This window comes from Xiphophorus hellerii, chromosome 7 (genome assembly GCF_003331165.1).
Source record: "Xiphophorus hellerii strain 12219 chromosome 7, Xiphophorus_hellerii-4.1, whole genome shotgun sequence".
Lineage (NCBI taxonomy): Eukaryota > Metazoa > Chordata > Actinopteri > Cyprinodontiformes > Poeciliidae > Xiphophorus > Xiphophorus hellerii.
This window is the reverse complement of record NC_045678.1, coordinates 572,750-592,857: the sequence shown is the minus strand read 5'-3', so window position 1 is coordinate 592,857 and position 20,108 is coordinate 572,750. Positions and strand designations below refer to the sequence as shown.

Below are 20,108 nucleotides of genomic sequence, written 5' to 3'. Positions count from 1 at the left end.
CCCAAGGCGTTCCCAGGCCAGCCGAGAGACATAGTCCCTAAAGCGTGTCCTGGGTCATCCCTGGGGCCTCCTCCCGGTGGGACGTGCCCGGAACACCTCACCAGGGAGGCGTCCAGGAGGCATCCTGACCAGATGCCCGAGCCACCTCAACTGGCTCCTCTTGATGTGAAGGAGCAGCGGCTCTACTCTGAGTCCATCCCAGATGACTGAGCTTCTCACCCTATCTCTAAAAGGGAGAGCCCAGACACCCTACGGAGAAAACCCATTTCGGCTGCTTGTATCCGCGATCTCGTTCTTTTGGTCATCACCCAAAGCTCATGACCATAGATGAGGGTGGGAACGTAGATTGACCGATAAATCGAGAGCTTCGCTTTTTGGCTCAGCTCTCTCTTCACCACGACGGACCAGTACAGCTCCCGCTTGACGGCGGACGCTGCGCCAATCCGCCTGTCGATTTCCCACTCCCTTCTTGCCCCATTCGTGAACAAGATCCCGAGATACTTGTACTCTTCCATTTGGGGCAGGACCCCCCGACCCGGAGAAGGCACTCTACCCTTTTCCGGCTCAAGACCATGTCCTCGGACTTGGAGGCATTGATCCCCATCCCGGCCGCTTCACACTCGACTGCGAACCGCTCCAGCGAGAGCTGCAGATCATGACCTGATGAACCCAATAGGACCACATCATCCGCAAAAAGCAGAGATGCACTCCTAAGGCCACCAAAACGGATCCCCTCATCACCTTGGCTGCGCCTAGAAATTCTGTCCATAGAAGTAATGAACAGAATCGGTGACAAAGGGCAGCCCTGGCGGAGTCCAACTCTCACCGGAAACGAGCCCGACTTACTGCCGGAAATGTGGACCAGACTGACACTGGTCATACAGGGACCTGACAGCCCGTATCAAAGGGTCCCGTGCCCCATACTCCCGGAGGACTCCCCTCGGGGCTGCCCGAGGGACACGGTCGAATGCCTTCTCCAAGTCCACAAAACACATGTAGACCAGTTCGGCGAACACCCACGCACCCTCCAGGATCCTGCTCAGGGTGTAGAGCTGGTCCAGTGTTTTACAACCAGGACGAAAACCACACTGCTCTTCCTGAATTTGAGGTTCGACTATCCGACTGACCCTCCTCTCCAGGACCCCTGAATAGATCTTGCCAGGGAGGTTTAAGAGTGTGACTCCCTTATAATTGGAGCACACCCTCCGGCCCCCCTTTTTGAGCAGGGGGACCACCACCCCAGTCTGCCAATCCAGGGCAGACTGGGGTGACTGCCCCCGATGTCCATGCGATATTGCAGAGTCGCGTCAGCCAACATAACCCTACAACATCCAGAGCCTTAAGGAACTCCGGGCGGATCTCATCCACTCCCGGGTCCCTGCCACCGAGGAGCGTTTTAACCACCTCGGCGACCTCGTCCCCAGAGATTGGAGAGCCCAACCTAGAGTTCCCAGGCTCAGCTTCCTCAATGGAAGGCATGTTGGTGGGATTGAGGAGGTCTTCGAAGTATTCTGCCCACCGGCCCACAACGTCCCGAGTTGAGGTCAGCAGCACACCATCCCCACTATAAACAGTGTTGGTGTTGTACTGCTCCCCCCCCCCAAGATGCTGAATGGTGGACCAGAATCGCCTCGAAGCCATACGGAAGTCCTTCTCCAGGGTCTCTCCAAACTCCTCCCATGCCCGAGTTTTTGCCTCAGCAACCACACAGGCTGCTTCACCCACCGGTACCCATCAGCTGCTTCCAGAGTCCCCCAGGCCAAAAAGGCCTGATAGGACCAACGGGTTCGAGGGTTGCCGCCACGACAGGCACCGACAACCTTGCGGCCACAGCTCCGATAAGCCGCCTCGTCAATGGAGGCACAGAAAATGGTCCACTCAGACTGAATGTCCCCCACCTCCCCTGGACCGTGTTCGAAGTTCTGCCGGAGATGGGAGTTAAAGCTCCGTCTCACAAGGGATTCCGCCAGACGTTCCCAGCAGACCCTCACAACACATTTGGGCTTGCCAGGTCTGACCGGCATCCTCCCCCACCACCGGAGCCAACTCACCACCAGGTAGTGGTCAGTGGACAGCTCCGCACCTCTCTTCACCCGAGTTTCCAAGACATACGGCCGCAGATCCGATGAAATGATGACAAAGTTGAACCGCGGCCTAGGGTGTCCTGGTGCCAAGTGCACATATGGACACCCTTATGCTTGAACTTGGTGTTTGTTATGGACAATCTGTGATGAGCACAGAAGTCCAACAACAGAACACCGCTCGAGTTCAGATCGGGTGTTGTGTTCCTCCTAACTACGCCCCTCCAGGTCTCACTGTCATTGCCCACGTGAGCGTTGAAGTCCCCCAGCAGAAAAAGGAAGTCCACAGGAGGGGCACTCTCCAGTATCCCCTCTAAGGACTCCTAAAAGGGTGGGTAATCTGAACTGTTGTTCGGACCGTAAGCACAAACGACAGTCAGGACCCGTCCCCCCACTCGTAGGCGGAGGGAAACTACCCTCTTGTTCACCGGGGTAAACCCCAACATACAGGCGCCGAGATGGGGAGCAACAAGTATGCCCACTCCTGCCCGACGCCTCTCACCGTGGGCAACTCCAGAGTGGAAGTATGTCCAATCCCTCTCAAGGAGACTGGTTCCAGAACCAGAGCCATGCGTCGAGGTGAGACCGACTATTTCTAGCCGGAACCTCTCAACCTCACACACTAGCTCCGGCTCCTTCCCCACCCCACTTGGGACATTCCACGTCCCAAGAGCCAGCTTCTGCAACCGAGGATCGGAACACCAGGGTCCCCTCCCTCTGCCGCCCCCCATCACACACTGCACCCGACCCCTTTGGCCCCTCTCACGGGTGGTGGGCCCATGGGAGGGGGGACCCATGTTTCCTCTTCGGGCTGAGCCCGACCGGGCTCCATGGGAAAAAGCCCGGCCACCAGGCGCTCACCATCGTGCTCCCCCTCCAGGCCTGGCTCCAGAATGGGGCCCCGGTGACCCGCGTCCGGGCGAGGGAACACCAAGTCCAAAGTTGCTTCTCATCATAAGGGGTCTCCGGGCTGCGCTTTGTCTGGTCCCTCACCTAGGACCTGTCTGCCTTGGGTGACCCTACCAGGGGCATAAAGCCCCAGACAGCATAGCTCCTAGGATCATTGGGGCACTCAAAACCCTCCACCACGATAAGGTGGCAGCCCAAGGAGAGGATGTTCTGTGCCATTTTCTGATATTACTAAATCTTGCACAAAATGGCCAGATAAGTCACATAGCAATACCAGTTTTAACTTTGAAACTTTCCATTAAGGCCGTGCTCTGCAACATTAAAACAAACTGCAACTATATCAGTCAGAACTCTTATTCTCTTCAGTGCTTCTGTCAGTTTCTGGTGGTGCAACGCTGTGCTGCCTTCAGGAGAATGGGACATATGCATACAATTTCACCCACGTGGCATTTACTGTGCAAACCATAGCTTTCAGTGGAAAGACAAAAGTTCCAATGTCCTTTTAATGCCATAGAAATATGGGGCAGAACCATGGATGATATTTTTCAATAGACCTTTCTATTGACTTATAGATTAATAGTTTTACTGTACTGAAATTGCAAAGAATGAAGCTGGTTCTTGGTCAAATCCAAGTGAGTCAAATTGAAAGTGCCATTTAGTCACTTAACAACATCATGACATTAACACTGACATAAAAAATAATATTGAAGAAATAAATATATAAAATAAAATCTAATTAAAAACATAAATAAGTGATAAGTTCCTTACTGTTCCTTACAGACCAAATATATTTTTGGTCTGTAAAATATATTTCTTCTTAGTACTAGATATGGTCCCAACAATATCTAGGCGTTTTTTTTTGCCACAATATTATTTTACCTTTTATCTGAAAATAGTGTCCGTTTGTTCTTGCCATAAAGTCCCCTGTATTAATTATTCCTCAAAAGGTCTTGCCATACCAGTTTATTCCTCTGTATTTAGTTTAGTTTCTTAGTTAATTCTTGCATTTTGTTCTTTGTGCATTTTCTTTTAGCGTCCTTTGATTAGTACTGTTCTTTCTTGGTTTGTTATGTCCTCTTTAATTTCTCTCCTGTTATTAGTTTGCTTCCCCTTTCTATTGACGGTCACCATCTTCAATCATCATGCCATTCACCTGCTGCGCTGCCTCATCATGTGTTTCACTTCATCTGCTCTCATATAAGCTTTTGATTTTTCACTGTTCAGCGTGAATAAGTGTTGGATTCTTTGTTTTTATATCCTTATTCACATCTAGTTTGTTGCTCCATTCTATGTCCCAGTTTTCCTGTTTTTTAGCTTTGCGCAACGTGCGCGTTTTTTTTTTGTTAACCCCCTACAGCGAGTTGCTGTTGGGGAGCGTATCGATGGGGAAAGGCAGACTGACGTAAACCTGTCACAATGGAAAAAAATCCCGGTAAACTGATAAGTGAGATTTAAAAGTACTGGTAGTACCATTGCATACAGGTGTTCTGACCGCTTACAGGAGAAGTAAGTGGTGTTAACTCTACTAAATGAACGCTCTCTATCGTGGTATCACCCGTGGAAGGATTTATTTATTTAAATCAGTTCATTTTCTTGAGAAATACAATGAGGGTTTCATGATTTTAGTAATTACACGTTTATAAGGGCGATATTCCTTTGCCCTTCCACGGAAGCATGCAGCATCCAGACAAACATTAAAACACTTTTCTTGTTTTAATTTGAAAGTTGTGTCTATGTTGGTGCTTTGACACAACTACATCACTGCCAAAACATATGTATAAAAACCAGGGGTGGAAATTAAAAATTTTCTCCACCAGCTACAGTGGCTGGTAGAGAAATTTTTTTACCAGCCACTGAGACATTTCACCAGCCACTGTTTTATTTTTTTTCTTTCGATTACAAACCCCACAAGTACAAGCAAATTATAGAAAATGTATGATTTATTCTTAACTCTATGAAAACCAACTTACTGACAATAAGTTTACCATACAGATGTACGTACATACATATACAGAATAATTTAACATAAAGCATGGACACCTTAACAGGGCTGTAGTGCAATAAGTTAATTTGAAGTAATTACTAACAGCATACTTTACCTACACAACCCTAACATTCTTGCAATTGTATGTTGAACATTTCCACATTTTGGCAACAACTCTCCCTGATAGTATTTATTAAAGATGTGTCTAGTCATTTTAAAAATATTTTTAAATTGTAGCAATAGCTGTTTTCTAACGGTTTTACTTGTTTTCCCTTACTTATTAGGTTTTCTATTGAAATTAACAATTATTACTAAAATATCTCAGAATGTGTTCATTATTAATTTCACGGGCCATCATCATCATTATCATCATCATTCCTGTGTTATTCCAGAGTTTTTCTGACTACCTGGAGCTTAGTGTTAGCTTCCCCCTCACACTCACCTGCCTTCCTGCCTGCATGAAACTTTTTCTTTATGAACATTTTCACTCCTTCTTACTGGGCAGCAGCAGCTAATCTGAACTCTTCCTCAATCTGTCCCTGGTCACGTCTCTCTCATCATCATCCTCCGACGATAATAAAGCCCCTGAATCGCTCATTCCCTCTCCTTGTCCGCTACTGAATCTCCTTCAGCGGTCAAAGTTAGTGCAGTAATTAACATATCGGTTAGTTTGACACATTTTTTGAATGGGCTTATGCTCTTTTTAGCTTTTGTCGTAGTTTTTCTGACCCGCCCCGTCTCTTATCCGCTCATTTTCTCGGACTTTGGTTAGGAGCAACCGTTAGCTGAAATAGCGCTATTTATAACCTTAGAGGGGAGGGGGCGGGCCAAAGAGGACTGAGGGATTTCATTGGATCTGCCCAATGTCTGTCAATAAAATCAACCAATGGGCTGTCGCGGTCGATAAAAATTAGATTTAATATAATTTTTGTATTAAATTATGACAGCGTAGGGCCACCAGATATGGACAGTAAATGCATCAGTCTGGACTCCAGACGGTCAGTCCTCCCCTGGACAGAAGTTCAAACTGAATGCAGCTTTTTTTTTTTTTTCTGTTCAAATTGTCAACTCGCCACAGTGACTGGTGCGTTACTCCAATTTACATGCCACTTCATACTTTTATCCGCATTTGGCCAGTCGCAGGTGCTAGTTTCCACCCCTGATAAAAACTCAATTGGACATAAAATATCTGAAAACCAGACACCTTTGACCTGAAAAATGAATCACAGGAAGGCTGTTAGCCGGTGTAACGCTGAACTGATAGTGCGGTGAAGCTAAAAGTAGCAGGAGCGTGGAGCTGGCCAAGAAGCTGACAGAAACACTGAAGAGAAGAAGAGCTACCATCGATACAGTTGCAGCCAAGCATGATTTAATGCTGCACCTTACAGTATTAGCAAGTTGCTCAAAGTCTCAACAGGTATTGTTGTGTATATAAGGTGTAAAGTTTACCTTCGAGCAAATGCCCCCCCAAAGGAACCCTGCCGTCTTCTGAACGCCTCCTGAGGGGTGGTACTGCCCCCATTGAGAAGGCCGAGAAGGCTAGCAGGGCCGGACATAGGAGGGCGTGGGCCCCTCAGCTTGAGCCAATGTGCGGACCCTATACGATAATCAGCCACTGTCTCCTATTGCTCTGCCATGAGAGAGGGATAATGGACAGTCCCACCCTCCAGGTCAACTCTCCATTTGCACGGTTAAACAGTCACCCCAACTTAGTGACCTTTTCGCTATATTTTGCACACACAAAAAAGTAAAATCAGCACTTCAGGTTTTTTAAAGATTGGAGATCGGCCAGAAAATTGCAGTCAGTGCACCACTGCTTTCTTTTTGATCTGTCTGCAGAACAGTTGATTACTGTAATCAATGTAAAGACCATTACTACAAACAAAATACATTTAGTAGTTATTAAAGAAGTATTTGAATGTCTTCAATATGTCTACATATTCAACAGAGCATTCCTAAGGAAGAAAAACTTGACAATGTTCTATATTCGTTCTCTATGTACTTTATTTATCTATCCATCATATCTATCTTTTTTTAATCAGTCTTCCTTTTTCAATTTTTATCAACTATATCTTTCTCTCTATTTATCAGGTTTATTTCCTTACCAAGCTCAGATAGTCAGGGTGAGTATTTCAACTCACTTTTTCAATGGAATTACTGATTTATATCAATGTTTTCATGATATTCTAATTTTATGGCCAATACCTGTATGTCTTGCCCATTAATACATATTTAAATTAGTATTTTTATTAGTATTAGTATTGACCTTTTGCACGGGAGCTGCAATGGAAATTTCGTTGAATTCTGTTCAATGACAATAAATGCTATCTATCTATCTATAAATACCTGGAAGGCTGCCACCACTTGTCCAAATAATCATGTCCCTGCTTGTTCCAGTATGAATAGTTTTAATAGTAATGTATTTTATTTAAAAGTCGCCTCTCTGGGCACACAAGGTCACCTCACAAAAAATAAAAATAATAAATTATGCAGAAAATAACCAGATAGAAAATAGTGTTTTTCCTTATGAATGTTCTGTCAATATGTAAACATATTAAAAACATGCTTAGTACTTCTTTAGGAGCTGTTAAACACATTTTGTTCATATTAACGGTCATAACTCAATTGCTCCACAGACTGATTTATTAAAAGAAAGTAAGGTGCACTGATTGCTGTTTTCTGGCTGATATTTAAAAAATCTGACTGATTTTGGCCTTTAGAGATTTGCTTCTGTATGAAATATTGCAAAAAGGTTGTACAGTTTTCAACAGTAGGCTGACTATTGTTGATCACAGCCCTCTCTCTTTGTCTTGTGATGTTAGAAAAAATCGGTTTCACATATTACAAGTGCTGACCAACTGTCGATGGTCCAAAATTAAAGAAATCAACCTGATCAACCTGCGTACTTCAGAAAATGACCTCTTACCCAAAGGTTTAGTGCCTAGGGGAAATACTATGGAGGAGTCGTGTGTTGTACCAGCCCAACATGACACTACATTTATTATTCACTTTTGTATTTAAGTTGCACATATACAGAATGGAGAGGCTATCTTTTCATAAAGGCTCATTCACAAAGCTGGCATGGCTCCACTCAGGGATGACTGTCTGGACCTGTCAGTTTCAGCCATCTGCAGCTACAGTGGTAACGGCTCCTTCTAAGTCTGGGCCAAGTTGAGTCTGAAGGCTAATAAGTCACATATCACCAATATGTCCCTGCAGATCAATATGTTCTCTGAACACACACTCCCTTCGAATCCTTCCACTGGCGATGTTCTCCAGCAGAGCCAAAGATGACGTTTTTCCACAATTACACACACCTCTTTATAGCTACTTATGTACATGTGTGATTATTTACACCTTACCCTCAGTAAGAGTAATCACACTTTTACTACCCGATCCTTAAGTCAAACTAACATGCATGTTTTCAATTCAGCAAAACTCTGTTAATCAGCCATCAATTGAAATCATGTGTGCTGAGGCCTAAAACTTGCAGGGCAGTGTGACTTGAGGACCAGTGTTGAAAAACATCTGATGAGACGTTGGCATTTCATTCATTAGATTTCAACCACAAAACAACATTGATTCAACGACATCTTTTCAACATTGGTTACTTGGCTAGAATTGCATGATTGTTTGATGGTTGATCCACCGTCAATTGTCGACCTCAACCAAAAATCAATTATTCTGACTACAGTTCAACGTTGAATTAACATCGCGTGCTATCTGGGATCTGTCCGTTTCGGGAAAGTGAAACCACAAAAAAAAGTCTTGTAAAAACGCCCGCCGGACCGCATGCAGAGTAAAAAGCTTGCAGAGTTCAATTAATCGGTTTGGATCAGACAGATCCAACAGACTGATGAACTAGCGCAGATGCGAACCAGGAGGAACTTGTGAGGCACTGTGCGTCCAGACCCCAGTCCATCACAGGGCAACACAGAGACAGACAGGACAAACAACAATGCACATACTCTGACATCTAAAGAGAATTTAGACTGACCAATCAACCTCACCGTCTTGTTTTTGGACTGTGGGAGGAAGCCGGAGTACCCAGAGAGAATCCACACATGCACAGGGAGAACATGCAAACTCTATGCAGAAAGACCCTAGGCTGGGAATCGAAACCAGGACCTTCTTGCTGCAAGGCAACAGTGTTATCTACTGCTTAATTGTTTAAATTTAAACAAGAAAAGATTAAAATCATAAAAAAAAACATTGGGTTTGATGTGGGTTAAACACTGAATGGAATCGGATTTCAGCGTATTTGGGTGAGTTCTGGTGCTCTGTAGTTTATTGTCCACTGAAAAAGTTTATGTGGTTCCTGCACATTTTCACTGCAGGTAAAAAGTTTGCGTATATTTACACAAACTTTCAGTTCATGTTCCTTTTTATTAGTGCCTACTTGTGTGTAAAATATGGCAACGCACATTGTTTTTGCATACACATATTTTATAGATCAGACTTCTGGTCTTTTGCTTTTGTCCTGGGGTCGATCTGCTCATTTGGGACAAAAGTAGGTTCATCTCTGGGACAGAGCCTGTCTCCTTCCTGAGCAGTATGATGACTGGACATCCCATCTTACTTGTGTATAATTGTTTGCACAGATAAACAAGGTGCCTTCAGGCTTCTGGAAATTACTCCCAAAGATGAACCAGACTTGTGCATGTCCAACAATTCTCTTCCTGATATGTTGTCTGACTTCTTTCGACTTTCCCATGATGTTCCACAAAGTGTGTGTGTCAGGTGTGCCCTAAATTATTATTAGTTTAATTGTTAAATTTAATTTAACAATTAAATTATTAATTAGAGACACAAGTGTGTCTCTAATTAACTCAGATGTTACCAATAAATATATCAGAAGCTTCATAGACATGACATCAAATGTCCCAGATTGTTTAAGGGCATCGTAATCTTAGTGTATTTAAACTTTTCAATTTAAATAAAGTATTAAAAATGCTCTCATTATTTGGGCATTTAGTAAAGAAAAAAATTTAGTAAACCTAATTTATCTAAAATGGGAAAAGTTTATTCTTATTTCACGGCACTATACGTGACCCCAAAAACAAATCTAAATGGAAGTAAAGAGGCATTCTGGATAAAAATTTGCTGCCACCTGCAGAAAGATGAAATAAGGAAGGATGTTTCAATCTTCAGGATTTGAAGGCTGTGAAGGAATGGGCCAAGATCACAGCCAAGAAAGCCATGCAACTTGTTTCTCCATATAGTGAAGCTGTAATCAACAACAAAGGCTGTTTATACAAAATATTACATTAATTTCAGTTCAATACCTTTCCTATGTCTCTTCAATGTATTATACATTATTTAATTTCCTATGATTTGATTAATTTGCATGAGTTGGATTGGATAGGTTAACATTTGGTGAGAATTTTGTCAATTGCACCTTCAGAAATGTATTGATTTAGACAATTTGTGACATGTTCAACACTTCTTTCTACATGTGACCTAGGAAGGAATTTTGCTCTTAAATAAAAAACATAAAACAGATTATTGAGGCCAAGGGATTTTCTGAAAGGCTTGAAACAGGCTGGTGAAGTTTGATACAATCTAACATTTAATTAATACAATACATTGATCTACTTAAAGGTCTCCCTCAAAATTTTTTCATAGTTCTAAAACTGTATTTTAATTTTATATTAATCCTCAACTTTACCTGGGTAAAGTGGTGCTTTGGGTCATCCTTAGCACAAGGACCAGATGTCTAGTCAAGCTCTTTATTTTCCCTAAAGTGAGAATACGAAGTTTGCTGGCACATTGCATAGGCAACATAATTGAAACCTTCAAGCTTTTATTTGGTTAAACACCAAGTCACAGATACTAGGTGACATGTATTAAAAAAATGACATCATCATGAAACATATTAAGTTTGGTAATTATTTTGTTTTTAAGTTTCATTTGCATTGGAATATTCTATCATCTAGAACAGGGGTGTCACACTTATTTTCCTTTTGGGTCATATCAAAAGGACCTTACAGGCCCTGTGATTGTTTTAACAAATCATAAATGGAGGAATACAGATTCTTTACTCTTTTGATAATTAAGAATTTAGATCTGTAGCCCAACCCGAAATTTGGTCCAGGTCAGACTTGTTTCTTGCCTGATGGTGGGTAAGACATTGGTACATACACAGAAAAGGCCAAAAGAGAGTGCATAATCAAATTGTGTTTATCTACTTATTAAAGTATAAATAGAGGAGTAGAAAGAAAAGAGATTTAAGTGCAGATGAACTAACAAGAGGAGTGCGCTGCACAGGAAATGCTCACGCAGCTTCATCGCTATGATCCAATTAATCACACATCCCAGATGATGCTAAAAATGCTAAATTCTAAAAAAGTGTCATCTCTGATCTGGACGCTAACTGAGGGCTGACAGCGACGCATTGAAGAGTTACGGACCAGAGGCTTTGGAGCGCATGTGGTGCAGATGAACCATTGCTGTGGGATTATTATCCTGCTGAGGAGAGTAGATAAGATAAATCTTTATTGTCATTGTCACAAGGACAACGAAATTCAAAGGGTGCCATCAGTCGGTGCACATGCCCAAAAACAAAAAATAACTGTCTCACAATTCACACACAACGCAAGAATCAACAAACAACTGGCAAAAAAAAAAGAACAGCCACATTCTCACATACATCATTTATGATGATTAATGGTTGTTTTTGATTGCATTTAGTTTTGTTACTGCTATCGGGTAGAAACTGTCTCTGAGACGGTTGGTTCTTGTTCTGGTTGCTCTGTATCTTCTGCCTGAAGGCAGCAGTGTGAACAGAGAAGGTCTGGGGTGAGAAGTGTCCTTTGTGATGTGTTGTGCTTTTCTTAGACAGCGGTCGCTGTGCAGGTCCTCCAGTGAGGGGAGAGGGCAGCCAATGATTTTTTGGGCTGTATTCACAACCCTTTGGAGAGCTTTCCTTTGAGCCGTAGTGCTGCTGTTATACCATACGCAGATACAGTAAGTCAGTATGCTCTCTATGGAGCACTTGTAGAAGGACACCAGCAGCTTCTCCTTGATGTTGTTCCTCCTGAGAACCCTCAGGAAGTACAGTCTTTGCTGGGCCTTTTTTATCAGCTCGAAGGTGTTCATGTTCCATGTGAGGCCCTGCTCAATGTGGACCCCCAGGAAATGGAAATCAGTTACCCTCTCCACACATTTTCCCCCAATGGTTAGTGGTGTAATGTCCGTTTTATTCCTCCTGTAATCTATTATGAGTTCTTTTGTCTTTGAGTTGTTGAGGAGCAGATTGTTCTCCCTGCACCACACCAACAGCTGCTCCACCTCACCCCTGTAGACGGACTCGTCGCCTCCTGAGATGAGCCCCACCACTGTGGTGTCATCAGCAAACTTGATGATGGTATTGCTGTGGTGGGCAGAGGTGCAGTCGTATGTGTACAGACAATAGAGCAGGGGGCTCAGCACACAGCCCTGTGGAGAGCCAGTACTAAGGCTGAGGGCAGTAGATGTATGTTTTCCCACCCTAACTCTCTGCTGTCGGTTGGTCAGTAAGCTCAGAATCCACATGCAGGTGGAGTGAGGGAGGCCCAGGTCCCCCAATTTGTCCACCAGTCTGTGAGGGAGGATGGTATTAAAAGCAGAGCTGTAGTCTACAAAGAGCATCCCCTGCTGCTCCCACAGGGGTTAGTGCCACTGGCCGGTAGTCGTTGAGGCAAGAGATGTGAGGTTTCTTGGGTATGGGGACTATGGTGGAAGATTTCAGGCAGGATGGGACTGTAGACAGGGCTAGGGACTGGTTGAAGATCCTGGTGAAGACTCCAGCCAGCTGATCGGCGCAGTCTTTCAGGACACGTCCAGGGACGCCATCAGGTCCAGCAGCCTTCCTTGGGTTGACGGCCCGCAGTGTGCGCCTCACCTCGTGCTCCTCTACAACGAGGGGCGTGGTGTTGTGGGTTGCTTGGTGTAGTGTGGCTGCCTCTGTTGGCTTCACCTCAAAGCGGGCAAAGAAGAGGTTCAGCTCCTCTGCCAGCGTGGCGTCGCCTTCCGCAGCTGCGAGGTTGGTCCTGTAGTTGGTGAGATGCTGGATTCCCTGCCACACCTGCCTGCTGTTGTTGCTGTCAAGGTAGCCCTCTATCCTCCTCAGACTTAGTCATTCTGATGCCGTTCTTCAAGTTAGCTCGGGCTGTACTGTAGACGGTCCTGTCCCCAGACCTGAAGGCGGTATTCCTGAAGGCTGGGTCATAGAGTCTTGCTGACTTCTGGTCACTCCCATTGATGAAATATGTTTCCTGATTTCCAAACTTTGCCACTACAGAGAAACAGTTAAATGTATTCAGCTTTGATAATAACAGAATTTGGATTATTTGTTCAGCTTGTTGAATATTAAACATAATTAGAATTAAAAGAAATGTAATTTAAATTGTTGGGTAAAAATAGATGACAGGATTTTTTTTTGGCACCATCTGTCAAAATGACGGACAAGAAAAAGTCTAGTGCGGCTTCTGCTCCAAACTAGGACATTTTTGCCCCCTCCCACCAAAGTCTCCTTCTATTTCTGTTTTCTTTTTTGGATGATCAGAAAATAACTTATTGTTGAATAAGGTGGTGGGCTACCCCAACCACCTGGTATGAAGTGTGGGTTAGCCTTTGAGTTGTACTATTGTGCAGCCTAGGAGAACTGTCCAGCAGAACAATGGTGTCGGTTAGGAGTATCGGCTTGCTTTATGAGTATGAGTACTTGACACTGGTAACGGCCCGATAGCGCTATCGGGATTCCATTAATTTAGAGTTTAGAGGACCAGTTATGGTGTGCCGTAAAACTAAGGCACTGGGCCTTCAGTGCCTTTGACATCTGTTCTAGAGCACTGTAAACAGCTGTGGCCGAATTCAGGGTCTGCATCCTTTGAAGGACTGATTTGGAGGCCGATTAGGTCATAGCGTGGCGACAAGGCCTGTCCGAATTCAAAGATTCCTTCACATGCGGCCTCCAAATGCGTCCTTCTTTTCCCCAGATTTGAAGGATGGGTCCGGTGTATCCTTCACGGCCCACCATATCCCATAATTCATTGTGGGTCCCAAGCGGGCGTTCAGGCAGAGCCACAATAGCGATGAAGAGCGGCAAATTATTTTGTTATATTACACTTTAAATGACACAAAGTGATTTTGTACGACGTTTTTAGGCGAGAATGTAAGTGTGTAAGTCTCAAATATCTGCTCGGTTCACCAAAACATAACCTACGCTGACATTTTCGGACATGGCTGCTCCCGCTGCGTTAACAGCCAGCTCCCCTCGCCAGCTGTCCGGGCGCTCCAGGTTTGGTTTACCGTAGAACGCCTGACTCCGGTAAACTACATTGTTAGAAAAACTCCTGCTAGCTTTCTAAAATGAGTGGAAGTTAAACACCGATATTCAGACATTAAATATGTAGTTGTAAAATGTTTGGTTTACTAAAGTATTTAATTTATTCCTGGGCAAATAGGTTTGATTGATTAAAGTCAAGCCTTCAAACATACCAGTTTTATTTAACTGTAATGGCTTATTTGAGATTTGGAGAGTATTATATTTGAAAATGAATATTTTGCTTATATTTATTACTGGTAGAAATGTGCAATACATGTTTGAACATTTTAGAATCAAACTAACATATTTCTTTTTTACTATGGAACATCCTTTACTATAAAAGGTGAAGAATAATACAGAAATCAGGAGTAACACATGACTGAAAAACAAACTTCTGCTCCGTTGTTTTTTTCTTCGCCGCTCCCTGCTTCATGCTGTCACGGTTGCTAGGCAACATGAGTTACGCTGAGGTAGGGGCGTGGACAGTTGGTGAAGGCTAGGCCTGTCCGAATTCACAGCTTCTCTCTTCCGGTCGTCGTTTTTTTCACGGCCTTGGAAGAACCCGGTCCATCCTTCGAAGGATGCAGACTTTGAATTCGCACACAGCTAACATATTTAGCAGCTTCCTTCAGATGTAGCCATAGAAATATTAATGCTTCTCTGCAGGTACAATGGTGACAATGAACATGGAGAGTCTGCAGAGCCTCACATCAGATGGAGCCACACTGGCAGTGCAGCAGGTAATGCTTGCAGGCCACAGCGAAGATGAGTCGGGTGATAGTGGTGAAGATGATGACGATGCAGACATGACCGTTCTGGGGCTAGACAACAGCGACTCATTGCAGTAAAAGCTGACACACTGACCTACACATACTCAGAAGGCATGTGTAACACAGACACATAGGGTTTACACCGAGCACAAAAGCACAGAATGTCCATGGATAGTACTGTGCTCTTCCAGCTGACCTCAAGTCTGCGCTGCGTGTGTGTACTTCAGAAGTTTCACTTCAGAAACTGTTTTTTAACAAGTTTATTTGTGTAGGCGAGTGCACTTTTTTGTATATTTAAACTGAAAAGATGAAATCAAGCAGAAAATACGTGTTGAAAACACAAGAAACAAGTTTGTATGCTCCGTTATTAATAGACTTTCTTGGTTTTTTTTATTATTATTTTGCTTTTTGATCTCTTTTTTGGATGCCAACACATAAGTTGTATATGTAATGGTTTGTCTTCATTCTTTGCATGCTTGTGTTTTGAGTAGATGTACGCATTCTTCAGACTTGCTCTCCAGTACTCACGTGAGCAGAGTGGGAGAGGAAAAAAAATAGATATGCTTATTTTTCTATACAAACATGACATTAGTGTTTTTGTTTTTCATTTTTGTGTTCTGTTTTGTAAGGAATGTTTATGTACAGATTCCTAATAGCAGGCCTGTTTTTCAGGGTTCCTTAAAGTTTTCTAAAAAAAATTGAATGGTGATGAACATTACTATTTAAATTGATTTTTAAACTCAAAAGACCAAGTAACAAGGCCTTATTATGTTTTCCTTTCATAGATCTCTTGCCAAGAAGCACAAACAATGTTGACCCTTTGGAAAATTTATGAAAAGACACTAAACTGCAGAACAAAGTTGTAAAAGATAGACTTTGTGTGTCGCAGCCAGATCGATATCTGAAGAAATAATCATGCAAAGTCAATTGGTTGTTGTGCTCATGTTTTTTTTTAATCCAACTCCAGTTTACCCATATTGTGTATACTATGCATTACGTATTTGAATCATTTCACAGTTGTACCCTTGGCATGACCATGTCAATTGCACAATCAAGAACACTATGCTAACTACACAATCACAGGGTGAGAGACTGAAATCTGTGGAAAGACACACTCCACAGCGGATCACACCAACAAGCAGCAGAGGATGTTTTGGATGCATTCAGCTTTTATTTCTTTGTGATGAATCTACTGCATAGATTAAGGAAATTCAGTTAAAGAAGAACTGGAAGGAAAATACCTTCATTTGGTCTTCTGTCACTGTTATAGTGAAGTAATCAAAATGTCTTCATTAAGCTGTTGTTACGCCACAAATTGGGGTGGCAGTTGTCTAAATCATGGTAAGCCTGTGCTGAACAATAGTTAAGTAATCTAGTTTTTATCAGTCTTGTTAGACACTTGGTCCATGTGACCGCACACAGCTGTTCTTCATTTGGGTTTGTTCACCATGATCTTGTCTGTTTTTCCTTAGAGCTTTCTATTTTGGAATAAAGAATGCCCAACTCTCTCCTGTTTGTCTTGTTCATATGTTCACCTTAAAGTACCGTATTTTCTGCACTATAAGGCGCACCTAAAAACCTTCAATTTTCTCAAAAGCCGACTTATAATCCGGTGCGCCTTATATATGGACCAATATTGAGCCACAACAGGTCTCGCAACTACGGTAAGCAGCCGCCGACTTCATTTTCCCCCGTAGAAGAAGAAGCGCGCGGTGCACGCTGGGTTTTGTGTAAAGACCCCAAAATGGCTCCTATTAAGAGACACGCTTACGATGCAGAGTTTAAGCTCAAGGCGATCAGTGACGCAGTAGAACACGGGAATAGAGCAGCAGCGAGAGAATTTAACATGAACGAATCAATGGTGCAGAAGTGGATATATATTGTGATTGCACTAACGTTTGATTTACCGTAACAGTATCAGACTGTTTTTTACGTGTTTATTGAATCGAGGAAAAGTTCCCCTCCACTATATGTTATACCTTGCTGTTGTTAAAAGATAAACTGTGTCACGAAAATACCACGACACTTACTTTACCTCGGGGAAAATAATAAAACAGCTGTTTATTCATTTTGGGAATGAACGGAGTTTTCAGAACGCTGCTTTGTAATCTATTAATAAAGTTTGACTGACCTATCTGACTATTTTGTTGACATTCCCTTTAGCGCAGTTCCATCTAATGGATGCATAACGTAACCCCAGCCTCTACTGTAGCGTCTATTCTATGTGCCTTATAATGCGGTGCGCCTTATATATGAAAAAAGTTTTAAAATAGGCCATTCATTGAAGGTGCGCCTTATAATGAGGTGTGCCTTATAGTGCGGAAAATACGGTAGATATTTCTGTCCCACTTCAAAGATTTTTAAAGTTGTTTGATATGAATCTTTTTGAAGCAAGGATGTTGGTCAAATCTTAATTTTCAGTTATATGTTGTAGTTGTCAGACTCCAAGCCTCTTCTCTCTGAAAGAAAAAAATGGAAAGTGTTTATTATGACCTATGCATAGCCAGATTAGACATGTTTCACATTGCCACAAATTTCTATCGTGTGGTGTGTTCATCTGCAGCATTAAAGCAGTTGGTTTCAGTTGGTTTTTTTTGTTTTTGTTTATTGGATGATATTTTTTCCATATTCTCAAACTGAGAATATGGAAAAAATTTGTTCTCATGTCATATTGTTTTAGGGTTTTAAGGTGTTTAATCTAAAAATGTTATTTCTACCTAAACACACAGTACTAAAGTTTGGACAGGAATACACAAATGAGCAGACCGTATCACAAATACATTTCTGGCAAATTAGTAAAAATGGATAAGTTGGTTGTTTCCTGGTCTTGCTGTTGCTTTTTATGTCTGATGTAACATTCTAAGCTTGCTTTTTGTGGGAATTCATTCTAATTAACAAAGGCTTGAAAACATCAGTCTATGTGTAATTATTCTTTGTGTTTTACTAATTTGAGTTCCGGAAATGACTGAATTCACAAAAATATTCTACAGGCACATCTTTACTGGATATGCCTGTAGAATCAAAAGTTCATAACGGTTACAGGTTGCAGGAGGAAAGCAGGCGACCCAGATACGGAGGCCTCGATGCGGCTGTCACAGGTTCAGGTCTCGGCCTGTTAGCTGTTGCCACATGTCTTCTCCCTCTCCCATTACAAAATTTTTTGTCACTTCACTGTCAAAGGCCAGTATAAGCAATTTTCATCAGTTTCAGTTGTGATTTGACATTAACATAAAAGTGTGTTGGGGGGGTAGGTGGGGAAATCTATTTTTTTTTTCCCAATTTTCAATTTTTCAGCATGAATTGTAATTTCCAAACATTACTTACATTCAGCAGTGCCTGCTGCTAATTACAGAGTAGTAAATTGGTTAGTAACACAAATAGAACATAAGGGAACAGTTCACTTTTAACAAAAGCGTAAAAATGTTTCAGTGTCATACGCTAACTCTTCAAAATGTAGTTGTTGGGCTTATATGGTAAAATCATTTGAATGGTATGAGAGAGGTTCCAAGGTTTGGATTAACTCACAAATCGTTTCTTAGCCTTAGCTAAATCAGCTTTAGACTTCTAATAAACACCTAAAACCAATTATAGTCTTCAAGAACATTCACTTTCAATAAACTTGAGTATTTTTTAAAAACAAAATCTTAAGTGCTGATAAACAGATCAATGAGTTTTCAAAACAGCTTTTCTAAACTAGGATGTTTAGAAAAGGCACATCTTTACTTTTAATTTTGAATGCTTACGTTAATCTTCTCTTCACACGGAAACCAAATTCTTTCACAAAAAACAAATACTACCAGAGTCAGAATTATTAGCCCCCTTAAGAAATGAACTATTTGTTTAGCCAAAGCATAAACTGTGGTTGTGAAAACATGTGATTCAACCATGTAATGCTCACAGTTTATCTTCAATCAAGTTAAAACTAAACTATCCTTAATTTCTCAGAATAAGGTTAGCCTGACAAGTTTCATTAGAAAGTTCGTTTTTCTGACCATTTTAAGACAAACTTAATGCACAAATCAGAAAGCAATTCTGTCCCTTGTCGATGCAAATTAATATTGGCTGGTTCAGTCCAAAATGATGGCCACCATCAGAAAAGGTGGCCTAGGTGTCACTACGAATATCTCATGATGAAGGACTCGAGACTTATGCAACGTTATTGTTGCAAGACATTTTGATATAGAAGGATTTCTAAACTTCTGAAAGTTCCAAGTTGGCACTTTTGGGGCCATAATGGATAGAAACAACATAATTTGATCACAAACCAGCCACAACCAAGTGTTCCTCGCAAGATTTCTGACAGACGAGTGAAAGGAATTATCCATAGAATTCTCCAAGTCCCACGTAGAGAGCTTGAAATTGGCTAGTACAATTGTTTCAAAGAAAACAACAAGCAATGAACTCAATAGCCATGGCCTGTATGAATGCTCATCATACCAGACTCCATTTCTGAAGAAGAATCTGAAGCTTGTTTAAAGTTTGCATCATAACATGCCTGTAAAATACTGGGAGAACATATTCTGATCGGATGACAAAATTTAACTCTTTGGATGTCATGACACACGCCATGTTTGGAGAACCATAGGGCCCTAAGAAAAATTTGGTTTTGGGGCCCTCTCTTTCTGCTAATAATGTGAATTGCTGCAATCAACAGTCAGACGATTAAATCATTCACACACCTGCTATAAACTTATTGCATCTCTGACAGTGTTGTTTACATTATATCCTATATGCATGTAAAATATAGGATACATTTATCACCCAGCCAATTTATCAGCGTAAATTTCCTTAACTTTGGACGATACTTACAGTCATATCAAAATGTTTTTGCATCCGTATTATTAATTATTCTTAATTATTTTTATTTCCAAATATTTGGGTGTTTGGAATAGCTACTTCAGTTGACATATGTAATAGCAGATGGACACAGTAAGATTTCAGTATTGAAATTAAGTTTATTGGACTAACAGAAAATGGGCAATATGATTAAAACAAATTTAGACAGGTGCAAAAATTTGGGTACCCTTACTATTTTAAGATAAGATAAGATAAGATTT

At 42.0% G+C, this 20,108-nt stretch overlaps 2 protein-coding genes across 2 annotated transcripts in view; one reads left to right on the top strand and one right to left on the bottom strand.

Moving 5' to 3' along the window:
- Positions 1–16,559, top strand: part of pknox1.1 (pbx/knotted 1 homeobox 1.1) — a 29,734-nt gene extending 13,175 nt beyond the window's left edge. Inside the window, exon 11 of the mRNA XM_032567049.1 lies at positions 14,948–16,559. Coding sequence (XP_032422940.1) covers positions 14,948–15,129 — 182 coding nt within the window. The 3' untranslated portion in view covers positions 15,130–16,559. The remainder of the gene's footprint in view (positions 1–14,947) is intronic.
- A 729-nt stretch (positions 16,560–17,288) lies between these two features.
- The window catches only part of tmprss3a (transmembrane serine protease 3a), a 78,232-nt gene continuing 75,412 nt past the window's right edge, over positions 17,289–20,108 (bottom strand). Inside the window, exon 13 of the mRNA XM_032567085.1 lies at positions 17,289–17,510. Coding sequence (XP_032422976.1) covers positions 17,469–17,510 — 42 coding nt within the window. The 3' untranslated portion in view covers positions 17,289–17,468. The remainder of the gene's footprint in view (positions 17,511–20,108) is intronic.